General features: G+C 45.5%; 3 protein-coding genes across 5 annotated transcripts in view; 2 read left to right on the top strand and 1 right to left on the bottom strand.

The window, feature by feature from the left end:
• srgap3 (SLIT-ROBO Rho GTPase activating protein 3) overlaps positions 1 to 7,897 on the bottom strand; it is a 30,935-nt gene extending 23,038 nt beyond the window's left edge. Inside the window, exon 1 of one of the 2 annotated variants that reach the window (XM_057029757.1) lies at positions 7,336 to 7,897. In XM_057029757.1, coding sequence (XP_056885737.1) covers positions 7,336 to 7,399 — 64 coding nt within the window. In that variant the 5' untranslated portion in view covers positions 7,400 to 7,897. The remainder of the gene's footprint in view (positions 1 to 7,335) is intronic. The other variant, XM_057029758.1, reaches the window with a different exon arrangement.
• Positions 7,898 to 10,776: 2,879 nt separating this feature from the next.
• Positions 10,777 to 15,236, top strand: thumpd3 (THUMP domain containing 3). Of its 2 annotated transcripts, none has more exons than XM_057030604.1 (10): positions 10,777 to 10,864; positions 11,245 to 11,482; positions 11,600 to 11,677; positions 11,757 to 12,164; positions 12,346 to 12,476; positions 12,772 to 12,841; positions 13,061 to 13,176; positions 13,264 to 13,368; positions 13,467 to 13,590; positions 14,851 to 15,236. In XM_057030604.1, the coding sequence occupies exons 2-10, from the start codon at positions 11,246 to 11,248 to the stop codon at positions 15,031 to 15,033; spliced, it is 1,452 nt and encodes a 483-aa protein (XP_056886584.1). In that variant the 5' UTR covers positions 10,777 to 10,864; position 11,245; the 3' UTR covers positions 15,034 to 15,236. The 2 variants fall into 2 exon arrangements, with proteins under 2 accessions (XP_056886584.1, XP_056886583.1); XM_057030603.1 differs by having other exon boundaries at positions 10,788 to 10,906.
• Positions 15,237 to 15,402: 166 nt separating this feature from the next.
• LOC130524452 (prostacyclin synthase-like) lies at positions 15,403 to 20,500 on the top strand. Its single transcript, XM_057030605.1, has 10 exons — positions 15,403 to 15,864; positions 16,093 to 16,216; positions 16,485 to 16,660; positions 16,910 to 17,053; positions 17,494 to 17,621; positions 17,951 to 18,132; positions 19,067 to 19,202; positions 19,424 to 19,605; positions 19,947 to 20,098; positions 20,199 to 20,500. The coding sequence occupies exons 1-10, from the start codon at positions 15,797 to 15,799 to the stop codon at positions 20,347 to 20,349; spliced, it is 1,443 nt and encodes a 480-aa protein (XP_056886585.1). The 5' UTR covers positions 15,403 to 15,796; the 3' UTR covers positions 20,350 to 20,500.
• The last annotated feature ends 376 nt before the right edge of the window (positions 20,501 to 20,876 follow it).

Raw genomic sequence — 20,876 nt, 5'->3', positions numbered from 1 at the left:
AGCATTAGGGAAAATAGGTCACACGCACCAGAAGTGTGCCCTTCCCTTTGAGAAACCAAGTGGGGAATTCTTCACTAAACATTCCCAGCTATACCGGTGGCTCCTTTGGCTGTGGCTGACTCAAAGTAGAGGACCCCTCTGTGGTTGAGTCTTTGAGAAGGATGATCCCTGTCTGTGGAAGCCCGAGAAGGAGTAAATCATCCGTCAGTGTCTTTTTTGTGATTAGCGATGGGCGGTGACGACGTCAACCATCGGTTCAAAAGTAAAGATCTGACTCGCTCTGCATGCGAGAGCTCCCCCACCTCACTGACATGATCTGGTATGTTACAGAAACGGGTGGAAACACAGACGCCCCAGTTTCTGCAGCTCTGCTGTGGCTCTGCTCGGCTTAAAAACAAATGCTAATGAGCATCAGTGAGCCAGGTTACATCTAGTCCAGGGGTCGGCAACCCAAAATGTTGGAAGCCATATTGGACCAAAGAAACAAGAAACAAATCTGTCTGGAGCTGCAAAAAATTAAAAGCCTTATATGTATAGGGCTCATAATAAAGGCAACACATGCTGTAAGTGTCTATATTAGTTGTATCAGCCTACTTTCCAAAGTAGGCTACAAATACATAATGAGCATTCATGATGAAATGTTTATCTCCCTGCAGCATCCTGGAGAGAATGAGGCACCACGTGACCACTCTGCTGCACGATGCTGCTTTAAGTTTAACTTCTATTATAATGAGATGTTGGAATTAAATATTTATTCTACACATTTATACAGCGTTGGAAAACTTTAAGAATGTTTGTCACATTTTTCCTCCTACAGAAATACAATTTCCATTTTCATATTTTTGAAAAAGCTCCAGGGAGCCACTAGGGCGGCGCCAAAGAGCCGCATGCGGCTCCAGAGCCGGGGGTTGCCAACCACTGATCTAGTCGGACATCACGACCCTTGAATGCGGTTGAAAACTTACTGTAAAAGGGTGGCGTGCGGAGGTGACAGGTGGTACGGCGTCCCCACCGTGGCGAGGAGCCGCTTTACAGGCTGGGGTTGTGGATAACGTTCATGGAACTGATATTAGCATGAAAGCAGCTACCGCTGTCATACTGAATGTTTCCCAGTCCTGAGTCATTGGATACTGTCAATAGTGTCATGGTGGTGTGGTGTGTGTGTGTAGGAGTAAAATCACACGTCTGCTTCTTACATCAGACATGTTCTGCGTAAAATGACCTGCAGTCTCTTCGTATCGCGCCCTGTCAATCGTGCCCCGTCTCCTGAGCAACGGGGGCAGGGACAAACGCTTGTCTCCTCGCAGCGCAGGAAACCCTCCGAAAACAATAGTAGGATGTTGGAGATCTTTGACCTTTGACCTTGTTCGCTTTGGGCTTTATCTCAGAAAAAAAAGGAAACATATCGCTATTATATAGCTACAACTCTATTCTGACTATTCTGAACAGAGAGCAGCAGTAGCAAAGTGTCCGCGTCCTCGAGCACAAGCTGCGTTCGACGGCAAAAAGGGTTCAGCGGTGCCACCTGACATGTCGGTGCTGTGGAGGTCAGGTCAGTGACTCCGAGGGATTTTCCTGAAGGAGGCTGGAGCGCTCAAGAGAGCTGGGAGGCCGAGGAGAAGCGGGGGAAAGGGTTCGATGACTTACAGGATACTGTGGATGAAGATTTTTTTTTAACCTTGCTGTTTTGAGAAAGAATATCAACGAAAAGTTACAAAAAAAAAATCAACCCAAGTCCGAACCAGAACTCACTTCCTTCACTCTGTCCCTCGCGCTGATAGTCGCTGAACTAATCCCATTTAATTAATTAATGTAATTTTGGCTGTGGCCCTAATGTAAGGCCCGCCCCCGACCTCTAAAGGACACGTGCTTGGAGATAAGACAACAGGAGCCGAAATCAATCAGCGGCTGGAGGCGAGGCTCTTACAGCTGACGCACGACGTGTCCTTTTTACGTGTCCTTCTGGACTAAAGATCTGGCCTGACTAAGAATTATGTTCTCACGAATCTGGATTTTCTCCGTCCGGTCCTCTGGTGACCATATGGTCATCGGATGAGGGTGTGACGTGAGGAGGATGCTTCAGGGAAGCCTGTGCCACAACTGGAAACGCACCCTCTCGTTGTCCGTCGGCGCTGAATCCCAGATCCAGCCCTGAAGGACCGGGGCTGCGAGAAATCTCCATGGCAACAGGGGCGTGGGCCGGCCCCTCGGGATCGGCTTATTAGAAAAGAGGTGGAGTCTGGTGGCGGAATAGAGGAAGGAGGCGCGTGGAGATGTGTGCAGTGAGGCATGGCAGAGAGAAACCTATCTGTGAATCTGATGTTAACACGCAGGCAGCCGCGTCACTTCTGAGCCGCACAAGCGATTTGATGTTTCCTGTGGAGAGCTGATTGCATCTACTGTTTCCAGATCGTATGATGCGCTCGCATGAGTGTCAACCACTGGAAAAAGTCCCCTCCTGACACTTCCTGCATGTTGAAATAAGAATATGCATCTTTAAATCACACCTACTGATACAGGGTCACACTTCTGAGCCGCAGAGACGTCTATTTCCACCCTCAACCTTGAGTGAAAGGGGTGTTGGCTACAAATAGATGCACCCTAGAATCCTCTGAAGTCTCCAATGAGATGTGTGCTTTGCAAAAAAAAGTTAATTGAACAGGTCCCAGTTGGACACAGCCACGATCTGAGAGCTTTCTTTTTAAAAAGTGCCTCTCTCTGACCTCCTTCCTCTGCTTCTCGAGTTAGTGCCTCACAGCAGGAGGTCTTCTTGTTCCTTATTAGGAATTATTATTCTCATTCGTCCGACGCAGATTAAATTCAGAATTTTTTAACATCGGGTATTACATCAGGCTTAAACCAAGACACGGCATCACGATTAACAAATGGCGTTTAATTATCAGCGCTGATATGACGATGAAGACATACCCCACACACACGCACACACACACACGTCACGTTATGAGTGTTGGTATTTATTGAACGCTGCGTTCAGCTGTGTTGTTTGGAATCGATCGGACGGAGGGCGTCGGCCTTCATACTTGAAGCTATTTAAGAGTCGTAAAACAAAGCAAACTTTGCTGCTGCTCCATGTTTACAGTGCAGATTAGCATGCAGCTGCAGGCTACAATACTGCAGCAACAACAGCAATGTCGCTAACATTCCCAGCTAACATCCCCCCCAGCACACTGTAGGTGTGTTTTCATACCTCTGTCAGGGGTGGGAAGAACACTCAGAGTGTTAGCTAGTTGTGATACTGCACAATGACACACACCAGTGTGTATTTATGAACTAATCAAGGTTTTCTTTGTGGGTTCCCAGTGTAACTGCTGGAATAGGAATTACTGGAGTGACTTTTCATTCTTCTGTCACAGTTCAAAGGGGTAAAGGTTCACTTTACAAAGCCTCTGAATGGAACCTTTCACACACAGTAGGGTGGGATTATGGGAAAGTGTCTCTGGGGGGGGGGGTTACCATGCCAATTCCTTCCTAATTGCAGGTGAGAAATACGGGATTTTGCAGGTTTAGGCCATTTCTTCAACAACCAAATAAAATGAATTTGAAGAAGCTCAAACTGAAACATCAACACAACTCTAAACATAATAATCTGAATAGAAGACGTGCTTCACGCGACCCATTAACATGAGTAAGGAAATGTAATTAATGCATGTTGCATGTCTGATTGGATTTAACTTTAACTGGCCCGGTAATTGGGAATTAATCTCAGTGGCAGTTCAACATCTCCAAGTCTGGAGGACCACACCCATTTCACAAACACAGTGTTATTCTTGTATAAATCCTCCCGGTTCATCAGACGTAACTACCTGATCAAACGTGCTTTTTGCACACGTCAAATGTGTTCTCAAATTTTAGCAGAGGAAGAGCAGTTTTCTGCTTCTCTGCGTCACTTAAAACAGGAAGTTCAGCAACGGCTCCTCACTGAGGCTCAGTGTCAGCATCCATTAGCTTGACTCATGTTCCACTGTGAACACATTTATTATAAATTGCCCAATGCTAATGTAATACAGCTCCTCTCTCAGTCAGAGGCCCTTAGAAGAATTTGTCTTAACTACACCAGCACAGATGCGTCTTGATGGTTCTCTCGTTTGGCTGCGCCTTAAATATGACATCACAAAAGCCAAACCAGTGCAGGTGACGGTGAGATTAAACACACCGACACAATAATAATTAATCTGCTCTCTCGGTCCGAAGCAGGTTTGCCAGGTCTGACAGCTGGAGGATCCTTACTCTCTCAGTTGGTGCAACATTTCATACATTTTTTTCTGATCCTGACGGCCGCTAACATGAGCGTCATACCTCCCTGCAGGGTGTTAAGAGCTAACTAACCAGCTCGCACCATGACAGCAGCAGCACACTATCATGAGATGTGTTCCTGAAATCAACCGGGGCAGCAACAAACCTGAGCTGACATCATAATCAGTATTTTGCAGGCGCTGAGCAAAGCCAGCCTGCGGCACTAACGGAGGCACACCTAGCATATCGTTCTGGAGCTGTTTTGGAAACAGTCTCGGTTGAAAGTGGAGATTAAGCTCATTTGGATGGGTAGGGAATAGGGTCGTTTGCGATCGTGCTCCAGTTACATCGATAAAAACCACAAAATGTGTGATGAGCCTGCAGGTACACAAAGTTAAACCTCAAAACATGACGTGATTATAACACACTTTAAATTTCTGGCTGAGTCTTGGTGTGTGGTTAGCATGGGTGGGCATTCATCTGTACAGCTGGAAGACACTGGGATTTCATTCATTGCCATGACGGAACTAATTTTCAAGTGTGTTTGTCTGTGTCCTATTATGTGGGTGGTTGGTGTAATTGTCCAATATAGACAAATGCAGCAGGAGAAGTATAATCAAAGCATAAAGCATGTTTTATTTGAGGAGTGGGGGTGAAGTTATCCTTTTTCAGTTGGGTGAACTCAAAATTTTCAAGGCTCTGTTTGTTATCAGGGAGGAATCAGGAAGCAGCAGACAGCCTGTTGGGCCTGCAGTCAGTTTCAGTACTGGTAAATGGTAAACACATGAAGTTAACAAAGATAATTAGAGCCGAAGGAGGACCTAAGCAGTGGAGTACGCTGTAAATAGTTGTGCTGTTTATTTAATTTTAGTTTTTAAAAAAAGCCTTTCTTTGATGCCTGTGACAGGTGCCACCTCTGAACCTGCAGACCTGATGTAGCGCAGGTTGACGTGCACCAGTGGTAGCCAACTCTGCACCCTCCACCTCCTCTAGTTAAGGAGGGAACGTGCCTCCCTTCTCAGTTCCCCTCTCAGTTATCTCCAGGCTCTATCCGTGGTAGGTGGGTCACCACAGGGTGAATATACATCTACACAAATCTAAAGTCATCGTTGAGGGACAAGTCCATCTAAGTCCTGCCTGAGCTCCTCTATCAAACCTTGGAAAATAGCACTTTTAGCTGTGAAAGCTCAATATCCTAATCTCGGAATCTAAAGGCACATGTCTGACAGCAGCTGATGGACGCTTGACAAGCTTCCAATAAAAGCACTAAAAGGAGCAAAGAGGAGCTGAAGTCCGGCAGCCAAACAGCAGTTTAGAACTAAATAGAGTCCGAGCTCTCCAGCCTAGGAGTCTCTTTCCTTTCAGCGTGTGACCCCTCTTTATTGACATGCTAATGTGGGATCTGCCCGCCGAGCAGCTTGTGTGAAGTGAACATCGCCTCTTAAAGCTCTTTAGAAAAGCTCGGCTTTGGCAGGAGCCTTGAGGGTCGCCAAGACCGCATTCATAGCGGCGGGCTGGTATTGTGGCGGAGCAGTGTGATGGAGCAAATAATGGTTGGGCCGTGATGTGCTACCACACCTGCAGCCCATGCATTTAAGCAGCATTTAGTTGCATCGGGGGCACCAGAACAGTCTTTGTTGCTGGGCACCGGCTGGAATGAAGGGCTTCTGTGTTGATTCATACATAGTAAAATAACCCCTGTGATCTTGTTTTGGCCCGATCAATGACCCACAGATGATTTGGCACCCTCAACTATGTAGACGCCAGCCACCGAGCAATAAATCACATCAGGACGGGAGCAATTTCTCGGCTGAATTTCATTACGGCCTCCTCACTGCCGGGGTAGGTCGAGGCCGCGAGGTAGGTTGCCTGTGTTTGCAGGCGACACAACAAGCCAGCTGAGAATGACAAACAAGCAGGAGCCTCTTCAAATGAACAAACTTCCCCCTCAATCCTTTCGCTAAGGCAAACAGGAGGCGCGGCATTCCCCCGTTCGAGGAAACAACAACCGTTCTCCAATCACAGCTCATTCTAAGACAAATTATTGGTGCTTGAATTGGCTAAAATTAGGTTGATTAGTTGAGTGTAGAGTGATTTTAAAAAAAAAAAAGGAACCCAGACCAAAAGAGGATTTGACCTGGACGCTGGTGCCCGATGCTGGGGGGGGCTCAGCTGAACCGCTGGTGCATCGTGTCAGTGAAAACTACACTCCGGGATAGAATTCCAGATCCACTTAAGGACTCCACACCGCCTGAGTGTATGAACATTAGCTGCCTCCTCTTTAACAATCCCTAACAGCAATTACCTGGTTAATGTTTGTGGGAATGGCCTGTTGACTGGAAATTTACAGCCGTTCCTTTTGATGGTGACGCCGCTTTGGCTCCATTATGACAGTGAGCATCATAACAAAATCCAACGCGTGTGTCTCTGAATGACGGTCAGCTCCCATTCATGATATTTTAGTCGGGTTCTGGCTCCTCCTCAGACTCACCACAACATCCATCTAGGAGTTCTGGTCTGTAACCGCTAATCAGGCTGAAGCTAAAGGACAATAGGTGGACGTGTACCAAAACCATGAGTGGGAGCACTTTCTCATCTCAGTGGAACGTTGTTGGTAGTGGACGTGCTGTATCCTCGTCGCCAGGTGAGCGCAGGGCGAGGAAAGCTCCAGTAATCGAAGCATTTAAAACACACAGAGCCCAGGCTGAGCGAGGCGCGCGATGGGGATGGAACACAATCTGATCCCAATCTGAAAACACACAATTTCCCTGAATGTGACAGCGTGACGGGTCTGTCCACCCTGCATCGTTTTACCTAGCAACAAAGCACAGAGCCGAATAACTGGCGATGCCACTGGGGTGTGTGTGTGTGTGTGTGTGTGTGTGTTGCTTCCATAGAAGAAGGCAATTGTGGATTCCCTGTTGAATGCAATATCATTTTGTGCACAATAGGAAAAAAGCCTCCTGGAGGCTGCAGGTTGTGGAACAGTAGCTCGGTCAAGGCTCTGCAGAGACAATGCACACACACACACACACACACACACACACACACACACAGGACGGACACACAGCCACACCGCACCTTTCACTTGGGTCTCATAATCCCCTATGATCTCCTTGTCCTTCCTGACTCTGCTGGATGACATCGCTCCTGTCCTTCGGCGCACGGACCCAGGGAGCCGTCGAGGTCTTGATCTCGGAACGCTGCGGCGCTTTTCCTCCCCTTTCTTCTTCCTTTTCTTCCCGTTCTAGCGGCCGCGCATTGAGGAGAACAAAGTGCGGTGTTTCTGCAGTCCAACACTTTAAATCACCCTTCTGCTGACAGCGGCGCAGGGACAAAGGCGATGCTGCATTCTTCTCTGCTGGATTCTCCCGGGTTCTCCTGGATGTCCCCCTGGCTGCTGCCTGGCACCACAAGTCACGGGCTCCAGCGGGGAGGTGGTGGGGGACAAATAAAAGACACAGACGAGCTCAAACTCTGAGAACAAACATGTCAAAGGAGGCAGTTGGAGGTTTGCGGTGGATGAATCCTCGTTGCCTCTCTGGGTGAAGCTGAGCAGACGTGCGTAATGTTCCGAGACAGACGGACACCATTCATACTGGGGGAGAGAGACTGGGCTGCAGTCAAACAGGAATTTAAAAGACTGTCACGTGAGCCGCCTCATATTGTCAACCACCCCCCGCCCTCTCTCTCTCTCCCTCTCTCACTCACACACACACACATACACACACACAGACCCTGAATCTTAATCTGTAACCCGATTTCCATTTGTCTTCCGGTTATTTGTGTTCCCCAAACCTCAATCATCACTGATTTTCTTCAGAAACGAACATTTGCGCCCAGAAAACGAGCTAAATATGCAGATATTTACCGGTGAGGCGCAGTCAGCTGCTGCCACAGAGTGAAATCTTTATTTCCCCCGACCAGTTGTTCGTTTTGCGGGCTAATCTAGTTTTCATTCTGCCAAAAACTGACTCGCTCGTCAGACGTGTAGGATCAAATCTCGGGCTCTTACGTTTGATTTGTTACATCTGTGAATGCAGATATTATTGGTTATTTATGCTATTACGCTGCGCAACATGTAATAAAATAAATTTTATGGGTGGAACCGTTTTGAATTGCAGGACAAGGATGTGTAAGTCAAAAGCTGGCCCGTATATACTTGTTAGGATATTTTGAAGTTTACTCCCCTGAATATGTGACTAATAACCTTGATACCAACACATTCCAGTCCACCTGATTCAACCCTCAAGTTGCGCAGTATTGTCACCTAAAAATGATAATTCTTCTGTGGTGTGTCTGACAGTGAGCAGAGCTCTTCTTCCTGTAACCTGGGAGAGTGTGAATGGTGAATGCATCACCTCTGCAGCAGCACACCCTTCTGATTCACCCCCAGCTCTGAAGACTGAAGCAGGGGTGTCACCTCCACCACCGCAGCTGTGAGAAGGGCCCCGTCGCAGCTTTGTGCAGCCTGCTTTGGTCTCATTCTGCAGCCTTTCAGCATCTCTGGTTCCCACTGAATCTCACGTCCTGCATTGATGTAAATGGCATTAGATCCATTAATCAGCTTGAACTCAATAAAAATAGTGTTTGGATTGGAGGGAATCGACCAGCATTCCATACTCTCCAGATTTGATCAGACGTGCCAGAGCTAGTCCAATAAAGAGACCACGCCTTATAATTCATCCCTCAAAGGATCTGCTGGGGCACACACACGCGTTCATGAAGGTCACGTGCGTATCTCCACAGATACATCCCATCCATGAGCGCACGCACACGTGCACTCTGGTTTTATGTCACAATATTAGAAAGCGGGATATCCTCTGCATACGACTCGTTTTAAGTCCACAGGAAACTTTGCTTTTTAACTCATCTAAACTGACTCTTCTAATCTGAATGTTTGGCCCTGCAGGCAAGTTAAAGAGTTGATTGTGATGAAAGAAGTCAGAGAAATTTAAGACAGGCAGCCAGGAACGGCTGCTGATCCAGAATATGATCCAAAAATGTGATTATATTGTTTTATTTGCTCAGTGTCTGTGTTATTATAAGCCTGTATTCTGTCTCGTTGTTGTGAGGCTCTGACTTCTAGCATCAAGCCTTCAGCCACTGATATGGACGCTGTGTTCCTTCATGAGTCACCCTTATTTTTTTCTTAACACTGAGCTTTTTCACACCCGTCATAGGTTCTTCTCCCCGCAGAGGGAATGAACTGATCCATTTATAAAGCTTTTGGAGAGCCTGCGTGTGCTCGGTGTGGTACGGGCCATCTGTTGTGTGGGACTCCGGTTCTGACTCGAGCACAACACAAACACGCTTCATCTAACCACAAAAAAGGCTCTGAGCCGGGTAGCTCGGTCTGTTGGGGACTGGGCAGAAGGGAGGGTTCTCAGTTCAAGCCCCAGTGCAGACAAAAAGCTGTTCTGGTAGCAGGAGGAGATGTCAGGCATTTGGAAAGTGATCTTTGATTATTGGTTATGCAGCAAGGAGGTTCTCTGTCTGTCTGTCTGTCTGTCTGTGATTTGACCTTTGATCTTCCAAAGTCAAGGGGCTTCGATCATAACATGACCTAAGTTATGTAACCTTGCATTTATTACTGCCTTATGCTATGCTACTGGTGTAAGCCACAATATGTAGGGAAATGAGCTGCTTGTCAGCCGTTTGTGCAGCCTAAATAATATTCCTGGTTATAACAGAATTTAGTGAAAGACATGGGTGAAAATATGAGAATGCATAAACTCAATAGGCGTCATGTCATATATGAATAAACATTCCTTTGCTTTAGCTGTTTCCCTGGAAATAAACGCTTAAAATGTAGTTTTCTCATGTCAGTAATTTGGGGTTTGTAAGGAAACAGTGGCTTCTGTTCAGAATTCAGTGTTTGCTTTTTGTTTGTTTTTAAAATAAATAAATAAAACACCACCTAAACAAACAAACAAATTCTTGCTGTTTCAAAATCCGACCATTAAAAAAAACTCCGCTTTAACCAATGATCCTACAAAATTTAAAAAAATTACAAAAATTTTCTTCTTAGGATATAACTTTTGGAACTTTCACGTGATTATAAGTCTTTAAAGACATTTTGTCGACCAATGGAGGAACATGTCTGGGTTCTGGTTTGATGCTTTGTTATCGAGTCAGAGTTTCGTCTCAGAAAAGCAACCAAAACTAGGCGATGGCGTCCTCTGCTGTTCAACAAAGATCTACTAGCAATTTTATGGCAAGGTTATGGCGCTAAATTAAATAATTTAGAAGTACATTCATAAATTTTGTTCATATGTATTATCAACAAATAAATAAAAGGAAGTCAGTATAGATTTAAAATTGCTTTGTCTTTAATTAATCTAAACCTAAGCACCTATTTTTATTTTAAGCATGTCGAATTCTTGGGTTGAAACTTATTTCTCATAATGATTAAAATTATATGGAATTCTGGATATGATAGTTTAATATCAGTACACTTATGTAAAGTTCTTTTAATTTTAGACGGTTTCGTAGTCGGAGCTTTTATTCCGAAGGCCTTTAACCGGAAGTGCTGTGCCGTTAAGCGGAAGTGATTCTTCGCCTCGTGTCTGACTCACTGGTCTCACTTCTGCTAACAGTTAAACTGCAGGTTGTCTGGAAACGACTTTTTAAAACTTCTACACACTAAGCGGTGGGCTTTTTAAAATAAAACACTCGATAGGGGGTTGGAAATTCTTTTGTTTAACCTTACCCTGTTCTCATTAAAACAACCTTTAGCCACTGAAAGCTAATAGTAGAAAGCATTTCTGATTACGTTTGTAAGCATGACATTTCATATGTATAATGTACTTGGAGCTAACTGCAAAAACGCATTTGTTTGTGTAATATAATTCTAACGTAGCCAGCGCCATGATTTCATCTCTTTATGGCAACATATGACATTGACAGATTGATCCTTAGATGTTATATGTGAGTCGGAAGTTTGTCGACAGGTGTCCACTCATACGTCTGCTTCGATCTACTGTACAGCATGTCTTCCCTGGAGGATGCAGCTGCAGAACAGGGCCCTGAAACAATGGAACCCATTCCCGCAGAGAATGATGCCAACGCTGCTCACATCATCACTGTAACCGTTGGAGCAACAGTGCCCACAGGATTCGAGCACACGGCTGCTGAAGAGGTCAAGGAGAAGATCGGGGTCGATGTACACATCAGTAAAGATCGTGGTCGTATATACTTTCCTATAACAACAGACAAACTCTTCCAGGTATAAAAGTCAAATGCATAATTAAAAAGAACACGCTGCACTGTTGTTGAGTCCCCACAAGATTACTTTGACCAGGTTTACTTTCTGAAAACTGAATACAGATCTTTTCTGCTGTAGGTCCATCTTCTGAGGTCTGTGGATAACTTGTTCGTTGTGGTTGACCGATATGATCATTACACTTTTAAAGAATCAAAGGTGACCCGTAGCAACTATTAATGTTTTTCAACTGCTTTTGACGGCCTGCCTCTCAGACTAACATTGCCCGATTTTTCAGGAGGAGACGCTGAAGGAGTTGCAGGAGCTGGCTTCCAAACTCCCTTGGACGAATGCTCTGGAGGTTTGGAAACTAAACCGCTCATTCAAAAAGAAGAAATGCTTCCGGAAAGGTGGCAGTGGTGCTAAAACGAAGCCAAACACTGAGGCTGTAGACGCCACCACTGAAGAACAAGATCTGCCTCAAGCAGCAGCAGCTGTGGAAACCCAGGCAAATGTGGAGGGCATACCTGAGGAGGAGGAGTCAACAGAGGCTGCACCTGAAGCCAAAGTTATTAAGTTTCGCGTGACGTGCAGCAGGGCTGGAGACAAACACAGCTTCTCCTCCAACGAGGCAGCCAGAGACTTTGGTGGGGCTGTGCAGGAATTCTTCCAGTGGAAAGCTGATATGACAAAGTTTGATGTAGAGGTAGTTTTTCTTGACTCTACTGACGCAAAATAAATACCGCCGTACCAGCCGGGCAGCATTTTTCCTTAACAACCTTTTAACATTGTTAACAAATATTCAGCTCATGTACAAACCTCATGGCTTGAGGGTTTTTTTTTATTATTAATAATTCGTTTTCTAATCATGTATATTTGTCCTGTAGGTGCTACTAAACATACACAATGACGAGGTGGTGATTGGCATCGCTCTCACCGAGGAGAGTCTTCACAGGAGAAACATCAGCCACTTTGGACCCACGACGCTGCGTTCGACCTTGTGCTACGGGATGCTCAGGTGATTCCTCTGTTCGAGCAGATTCATGCAGATCTATGTGGATTTTACTCCTTTTCCCAGTGCCTGTGATTTAGAATTGATTACAGTGATTTGAGTGTGTGAGTGATGTATTTGTGGCCCAGTGACCCATCCAGGGTGTGTTTCTGCCACTCACCCATTGACAGCTTGCATAAATTCCAAGGCTGCCCGTCACCCCAGTTAAGCCTAATCAGCAGATTACAGAAGCTAGTTGGATGGATTAACAACAGATCTGCTTCTTATCATATTCAACCTGACATTTCTTGTCTTTTGGCAGGCTTTGTAAACCTCAGGCCTCAGATATAATTCTTGACCCAATGTGTGGGACCGGCGCTATTCCACTGGAGGTGAGACGTCACATTGAAGATTACCAGTGAAATCTTGTCTTCAGTTATTCAACTTTAAAACCTCTCGTTAGGACACACGTACACCTTCTCTGTTGCAAGTCCACCTCACGGTTGCTTGATCACTTGAGAACTTCACGCCATCAGATCTGTTTCCCTCTAAGGAGAAAAAAGAGTTTATAACTCCACCAACCGTTGCCTTTTGTTTGGGTTGCTTAAAAGGGGGCCATTGAATTTAACAGTTCCTTCTACGTGGCCGGTGACAACAATGACATGGCTGTTAACCGCACAGTCAATAACGTCTTTCACATTCAGAGGCGGCGGGCGGATAAAGGCAGGTGAGACCGGAGACATTTTGATTCATCTGATCTCCCATACATTGTTACAGCTGTTGAGCATTAACAGGGGTGCAACATCTGTTTTAGTGCATCTGGAATGCCTATTGACACAGTGCGTTGGGATCTGTGCAGTCTACCCATCAGGACCAGCTCCATTGACATAATAATCACAGACATGCCCTTCGGGAAGAGGTAACAACAGGCAGGCAGCACAATCCCTGGCGACACGGTGGGTTTCACTTTGTTTTAAAGCTTCCACGTCACAAACTCTTCCCTTTGTCGTCTGGCAGGATGGGCTCAAGGAAGAAGAACTGGGACCTTTACCCGTCCTGCCTGAGAGAAATGGCCCGCGTGTGCAGACCAGGCTCGGGAAAGGCTGTGTTGTTGACGCAGGATAAGAAGTGTTTTTCCAAGGTCGGTTATCAATCAGGGCTACTACAGATTCTCTGAAAGAATCTGAAATAAGTGTGAAGGTGCTGTCCCACTGCAGTCCTTACTCCTAAGGATCCCTACTAGTTGTTGTTTGCTTAATCCAAATGTTAATCTGGATGTACCCTTCTCAATAGGCTTAGTGTTCATTGGAGGTTCTAACACAGACCAGTAAACACGCCGTGACTGGCAGCTGTATATTTGGGAACACAATATAGATACACAAAGGCAGCACTTTTAATACAATTATAATCCTCATTTTTAATTTGCTGAACTGTTGCCGCCTCTGTGAGACTTTAGACACACCTAAACCTGTTTTTTTTTTTAATGTCTCTTGAACTTGTGATAAAGTGAGATGGGTGTGTAGCGCAGCAAACAAAGTTTTGTGCCACCAAGACTGTTGTTTGTCTCCACCCTTTTGTAATCGACGGTTGTGCTTTTTTTTCTTTCCCCGCTACGTAGTTATGTTGTGATGGAGGTGTGTCACTAGATTAAACTGGATATTGTGTGTCCCTGTTGACAAACTTACCATGGAAGTCATCCAGTCACCACTAAGTATATGTTGCAACAAAGCATGACAGCCTTTTTTCCTGTTTGTGCGAAACTGCTGTGTTCTTACTAATAACAGATGGGTCTGTGGTGCGTTAGCTTCCTGTTACTCTACAGCTCAGCGTGAAGTAGAAGCCCAAACAGTGTTAAAGTGGGTTGAGACTTCAGTCCAGAGTAATGTCAACAGTCTGACGAATGTGTTCCCTCATATTCCCGTACTTTTACCTCTGACCTGATGGGGGCACAATAGTTCATTTGTAGGCAGTAGAAAAGACAGGAACTCCATTATAATGTGAAAATAACTGAAAATACTCACGAGTGTACGTGTGTGAGACAATTTGTTTTCTTCCATTCGGTGTTCTGTCAGCTTTTGCTCACCTACTTTTCACCTGGAAGCTCGTGATTCTCAACAAGGTTTACTTTAAACTCCCCCGGACGATGAGTCGCATGTTGAGGGGTGCTACTCTCCCAAGACGCCTTTATAAAAATGTGATCTTTGTCCGTAGGTTATTGTGCGTTCTCCACCAACCTGAAAAAACCACACTTTTATCCTGAAATCAGCTTTTTAAACGGGACTCTAAAACATCGTTTTACCCTCCCTGCCTCAAAGGAGACTTTCAGCAGCTGTATTTGTATATCGCAGAAGAAGCGGTGTCATTTGTTAGCCTGTGCTCACACGATTTATGTCCTGTCCAGGCCCTCTCCAGGATGGGGGGACTGTGGAGGAAGCTGCACACTGTTTGGGTCAATGTCGGAGGTTTACACGCTGGGGTCTTCCTGTTGAAACGGACGGCAAACACCTTTGGACAAACTCCAGAGGACGTCTACGAGTCCCGGGGAGCCAATAATGCGCAGGAAGAGGAGAAGGAGCTGTCCTAGTTCACATCCTCTATGACGTTGTCCTCCGGCCCTCCAGGATCATTTTTATTTATGCGCTCTTCCTCAAGTTCACCTTTAGCTCCATTTTGGTGATTTAATATGGAATCGGTCACAGGAGCAGCAGAGGAGTGACTGATACACATTAGGAAGCTGTTGAATGTTCACATTCCTGTTCCATTGGTCAAATAAAGAGTCAAAATGTCCGTCACCGTCTTGAATTCATTATTTCCAGCAGGTAAAAAATATAAAAGATCTGAAGCGTGTTTGCGTTCCACTTTAATTCTTTGGTCTTCAGCTCTTCATCGGACGTGCTCACCTGAACGCGCCACAGGTGTGAGCAGAGACGCAGCGGGACTCAGCCAAAGACGGAAGTAGGACATTTCCAAGCAGGGACTCTTTCACAGCCGGATCGGATAACGAGTGCGTGCGTACTTTGGCGCAGATGGAGTTACAGGTAGAAACAGAAACGCAACCTTTTTGAGAGCTCCAAAGCTTTTATTATAACGCGCGTGTCGCTGTGATCCACCTGTATAGTTGTCGGTTTTGTTTATTTTTATTTTTTTATGTTGAAAGTTTGGTGATTTCGCTTGGATCGCGGGAGGAATTTTCCTAAACTTATTTCAAACGAGTCACCGGAGCCGAAGTTGCATCAACAATGAATAGTCTTACGTCAGTGTGTGTGTGACGCCAGCGCGCGTCTTTAAAAGCCCACACGAGGGCAGATGCTACCTCGCTGATTTTGCAGGGAAGAGAGGAAAACGACATGATGTGGACTGTTTTGCTGCTGGTCCACGCACTCCTGCTTTACTTTATCCTCACGCACCGATCCAGGTGAGTGTTCTGTGGCTCGTAAACTTTAAAGGAATGTAGTTGAGCCGCTACGGTGTTAAATAGAGAAATATCCTAACCTTCACTTTGGATTATTATAAATATCACTCACCTACTCCACTGACAGACTTCTGAGGGGATCTCCCCATACATTGTCTCCATCATTATAATACAGACAAAAGGATGAATGCGGTGATGATTTCATCCGGTGGTTGTGATTTGCCACTTTAGGTCCAGAAACGAGCCTCCTTTGGACAAAGGGCTGATCCCATGGTTGGGACACGCGCTTGAATTTGGAAAAGATGCTTCCAAGTTCTTGGAGCGGATGAAGCGTAAACATGGAGACATATTCACAGTGAGTGGAGGACGGATGGAGGGATAGAGGGATGGAGGACTCTTTCAAAACTGGTCTCTGTGGGTTTCTGTCACCTGCCAGTAAACATGTCACATGTTAACAGTTAAACCGGACGGTTCCATCCAAGTGACGATTTATCTCCTCAGCTTTAAAGATGTAAATAATCTCTCCAAGCTGCATCTCCAGCAGTATTAAAACTGCAGTATTGTGAGCATGTGTTGGACGCTGGATGCTGTAGAGGGTCTCACACCTGCTGCCTCTCCCACAGGTGCGCGCTGCTGGACGTTACGTGACGGTGCTGCTGGACCCACACTCGTACGATCAAGTCATTCATGACCAGGACTGTCTGGACTTTCACAGCTACGCAAAGGTGCTGATGGAGAGGATCTTCCATCTCCGGCTCCCAAACCACGAACCAGCCAAAGAAAAAGCAGTGATGACACAGTAAAGTTCCCCCTTTTTAAAAAATAAATAAATATACTCATATACTTCTCACTTCATGATTCATGCTTTTTGATTCAATTTTCCCCTTGAGATCACATGAAACTTCATCACCTCCAAAAAAAAAAAAACCTGTTGGAATAACGTTTTGATTATAGGAAATCTATTTTTAGATCTTCTACTTCTGTTATTACCCAGCCGTCTTTTGTTTTTGGTTTTGACGAGAACTGATCTTGTCTTTCATGTCCACAGGCACTTCCTGGGGATGAATTTGTGTGGCCTTAACAGCAGCATGAGCAGACACATGCTGGAGGTGGCGAAAGCTGAGATGCCTCAGAACCAGAAAGACTGGAAAGAAGATGGATTGTTCAACCTCTCCTACAGCTTACTCTTCAAGTAAGACAGTGGCCTCTAACCCCAATTCTACACACACACACACACACACACACACACACTCACACACTCACACACATACACACCATGAGAAAAAGCCCTAAATAGTTTATACGGGGGTGATTTCAATCATTATGTGTTTGTAAACACTTGAGTGAAATGCAGTATGACCACATACTTATAGCAATGTGATGGAATTTTCCTTTCCCGGGTGACCTTTTTTGGAAGATCCGTTTCGGGTCGAGATATTACCGCATTGCGTAACTGTGCGCTGTGACGCCATCACTCGTGTGACGTGTGATGCGACCCGGTGGAAGAACCAAAAAAAACCAAAGCCAGTTGCAAAATGCAGCGCGGTTCAATATGGGAGAAAACCTGCGTTGGCCTGACAACGCTGTTTATCCACAGTCTCACCTGTTCTCACCTGTTCTCTCTCGCTGCAGGGTGGGGTACCTGACGCTGTTCGGAGGGGAGCAGAACAACAACTGCTCGGATCTCGCCAGCATCTACGAGGAGTACAAGAAGTTTGACGGCCTGTTGACCAAAATGGCACGAGGAACACTAAAGTCATGTAAGGAAAATTGACAAAGCGCACCGGTTCTATTTTAGACCTGACTCGGCTGATATTAAGCCCCACATGATCTGGAGGCGCTGCCTCACCTCACCTCGCCTCACCTCGCCTCACCTTTCTTGTTCCGCGATTCGTGATTATCATCGTCATACTTTTGACACCCGTCTTGCACAAGAGAGCTCACCAAACACAGAACAACACACGCCACCTCCAGTCAGGCCTGTCCTACCTGAAATGATGTTCCTCCCCCACCTGTACAATAATTTATTTACATTTTTTTCTGTGACCCAACACTTTGTTTTGGTTTTTCTTTTTGTTCTGGGCGGCAGATGAGAAGAAGACAGCTCAGAGTGCTCGCCAGAGGCTCTGGGAACTTCTGGCTCCGGCACGCCTCGCTAAAGGCTCAGGCTCGACCCCTTGGCTTCACGCCTACAGACGGCTCCTGCGGGAGGAAGGAGTTGACAATGAGATGCAGACCAGGGCTTTGCTGCTGCAACTGTGGGCCACACAGGTGAGCAGAATGTCTGAGCGTGACTACTCAGCTAGAGTCTTTGCGAGGTCGGGTTTTTTTTGCCCTGGATCCCAGACAAGCGCAGTAGCAACATTACCGTTTGTGGGCACAAGGGGGCGCAAATAAGTTCTGCTGCGGCTGCCTTTGAGTCAAGAAGCCAAGAAAGCATTGAGTACTTGAATCAGGATGCTGTGAATGAACGCCGATCACTTTCCCCAGCCTTTTCTCTTTCTCTTCCTTTTTCTGACAGAAAGATTTATCTGATAGTAAATGTGAATCAGGTTAGAGGTCAGCTGTGACGCTCTGTTGTTTGTCTTTGGAAATTCAAGCGTAACTCATCAGGCCACATCCCTGTTTCAAGATTAGTTATTGCATCAAGTGACTGTTTGGTTAATCAGATCATTTTAGCGAGTTCCACTTTTTAACAAATAAAAAATTCCGAGGTCCGTCTGGAATATACAGAGGTTGACATTATCATCAAAAGACGACTGATGGAAGTTTCCTGCATCTGCCCTCGAGCTGACAATTGGATGATATCACCTTCTTGTGATTTAGGTGGCAATTAGTGGTGTTTTATAGGTTGTTAAATTTCCATGCCACGCTCCTGGCAGTGCTGTCTTTCTGTAAACCAAACAGCTTTGGTGTCTCGCCCTCAGATGGGTAAAGATGGCAGATGGATGGCCTTTTTAAGTAAACCATCGCCACACTACACTGTTCCATTCCTGAGTCTGTCCAGAGCTTCTCTCAGTTTTTTATGTTCTGCCATTGTTTTTATCTCCACATTACATTGTGGTTTGTTCCACTAGCAACAGGCAGAGCCCTGATTTTCAGAGGTTCAGATGTTATTACTATCTGGGCACCTTCGTCGTCACTATGCAACAGTGAGAGACGCAGTCTTATCACCGTCGTCATGCGAGTATCTGTTTGTTTCCAGGGTAATGTCGGTCCTGCTGCGTTCTGGATGCTGGGCTACTTGTTGACACATCCAGAGGCTCTGACAGCCGTGAAGACGGAGATGGAAGCTTTACAGCTGTCACCGCTGGACAGCTCTGTTGTTACCCCTGTGTTTGGTGAGGCTTTTAATCTGGAATTGTGATAGCAGACACCATCACTCTGCTGATAGAAGGTTCATTCGGTTGCCAGCAAGATGCAGTAGACAGAAAATCTTTGAGAATCATTTATCTAATACTCGACATCTTACCTGGTGCCAAGAAGTAGCAAAAACTCAGAAATACAAGACAGGGGGAAATGTGATTTAAAAAAAATGACATTTTCCTTTGGTTCCTCTCAGATAGCGCCTTGGATGAAGCCCTAAGACTCACTGCTGCCCCCTTTATCACCAGAGAGGTACTGCAGGATAAGGTTCTCCACATGGTTGATGGCCAACAGTACCTGCTGAGGAAAGGAGACAGAGTGTGCTTGTTCCCGTTCATCAGCCCTCAAATGGACCCTGAAATTCACCAAGAACCACAGGTTTGTTTCCCACAGCTTAACACCGTCAATGCCCATTAACCCATCCCTCTATAAACCCATCCCCTGCTGCTAGTACGCATCGTGTTTACTGTTTGTTATTGGGTCATTAATGCCTTAAGTTGTGTAGTGATTTATATGGGGGCGAGCCACCCCCATGAATAAACCTCAGCCTGCATCACCCACTGGGGAGGTCAAACTGGACTTATCCAAGTCCAGACACAGAAACCCAGTTAATTAGTGGGAAGCGTGCTGCAGTTTTACCGCTTGAAAACTAAAATTAGCCACACATTTTTTATTATCTGTTGCATTTTGTATTTAAAAAAACCCACATTTCTTTTCAGAAATACAAGTTCAACCGCTTTCTAAATGAAGACGGCTCAGTGAAGAAAGACTTTTATAAAGGAGGCAGGCGGCTGAAGTATCACAGCATGCCGTGGGGCGCAGGGGCCAATGGCTGCGTGGGGAAACAATTTGCCATTAGCACCATGAAACAGTGAGCGGCTGAACCTTCTAACTTGTCTTTAGGAAAATAAAGTGATCATTTCTAAAACTTGTGTCCACTGGGATGTTCTAATGTCACGGTTCTTCTTCAGGTATATTTACGTGCTGTTGACTAACTACGACCTGGAGCTGTGTGACCCGTGCGCGCTGATGCCGGGGGTTAATGCCAGTCGTTATGGATTTGGGATGCTGCAACCAGAGGGGGACTTGCTGGTCCGATACAGACCTAGGCAAAAACTTTAAAAACAACATAAGAAAAAAAAAAGCATGCACTTTCAAACACATTGTTCATACTGTAAATATGTGTCCTGCATTTGTATTTTTTTATTTATGTTTTTTTATTTTCCTACATATCATTATTTTGATATTTATCAATAAATGTGAACAACCCAAAGTGTTTGTGTTTATGGTTGAACGCCACGGTTGTATTTCTCCTTCTTTTTTACATCAGTATTTTGCTCTCGGTGTTGAATAGACAGCACTGGTGCAATGATGGACTGGTTGTTCTGTAAACAGGCGGTCACACATCTGTCCCCTGTCACATGACTGCTGTTTGCAGAGTGAGGCTAAGTGGAAAGTTTAGATTCATATGTGGTATGGAGAACAAATTATCCTTGGTTAGAAGCAGCACGTCAACATGGACCCCAGGTTGTGTGGTTGATGGTTGTGTGACTAATGTGCATTCAGTTGTTATATTTTTTTATTCCCCTCTAAGCCACTTTATTACAAATGGGAGACACAGTTTTAAACTGTGTAAGTTGGGATGAATA

This window comes from Takifugu flavidus, chromosome 4 (genome assembly GCF_003711565.1).
Source record: "Takifugu flavidus isolate HTHZ2018 chromosome 4, ASM371156v2, whole genome shotgun sequence".
Classification (NCBI taxonomy): domain Eukaryota; kingdom Metazoa; phylum Chordata; class Actinopteri; order Tetraodontiformes; family Tetraodontidae; genus Takifugu; species Takifugu flavidus.
The sequence above is the reverse complement of the archived record's forward strand: the minus strand, read 5'-3'. Positions and strand labels throughout refer to the sequence as shown.

Excerpts from the sequence above, each read along its gene's own strand:
- thumpd3 (XM_057030604.1), top strand. The coding sequence starts at position 11,246 with ATGTCTTCCCTGGAGGATGCAGCTGCAGAACAGGGCCCTGAAACAATG. Across the intron at positions 11,678-11,756 it reads ACACTTTTAAAGAATCAAAG|GAGGAGACGCTGAAGGAGTT; the intron begins GTGACCCGTAGC and ends CCGATTTTTCAG. Across the intron at positions 12,477-12,771 it reads TTGTGCTACGGGATGCTCAG|GCTTTGTAAACCTCAGGCCT; the intron begins GTGATTCCTCTG and ends GTCTTTTGGCAG.
- LOC130524452 (XM_057030605.1), top strand. The coding sequence starts at position 15,797 with ATGATGTGGACTGTTTTGCTGCTGGTCCACGCACTCCTGCTTTACTTT. Across the intron at positions 19,606-19,946 it reads AAATTCACCAAGAACCACAG|AAATACAAGTTCAACCGCTT; the intron begins GTTTGTTTCCCA and ends ATTTCTTTTCAG. Across the intron at positions 20,099-20,198 it reads GCCATTAGCACCATGAAACA|GTATATTTACGTGCTGTTGA; the intron begins GTGAGCGGCTGA and ends GTTCTTCTTCAG.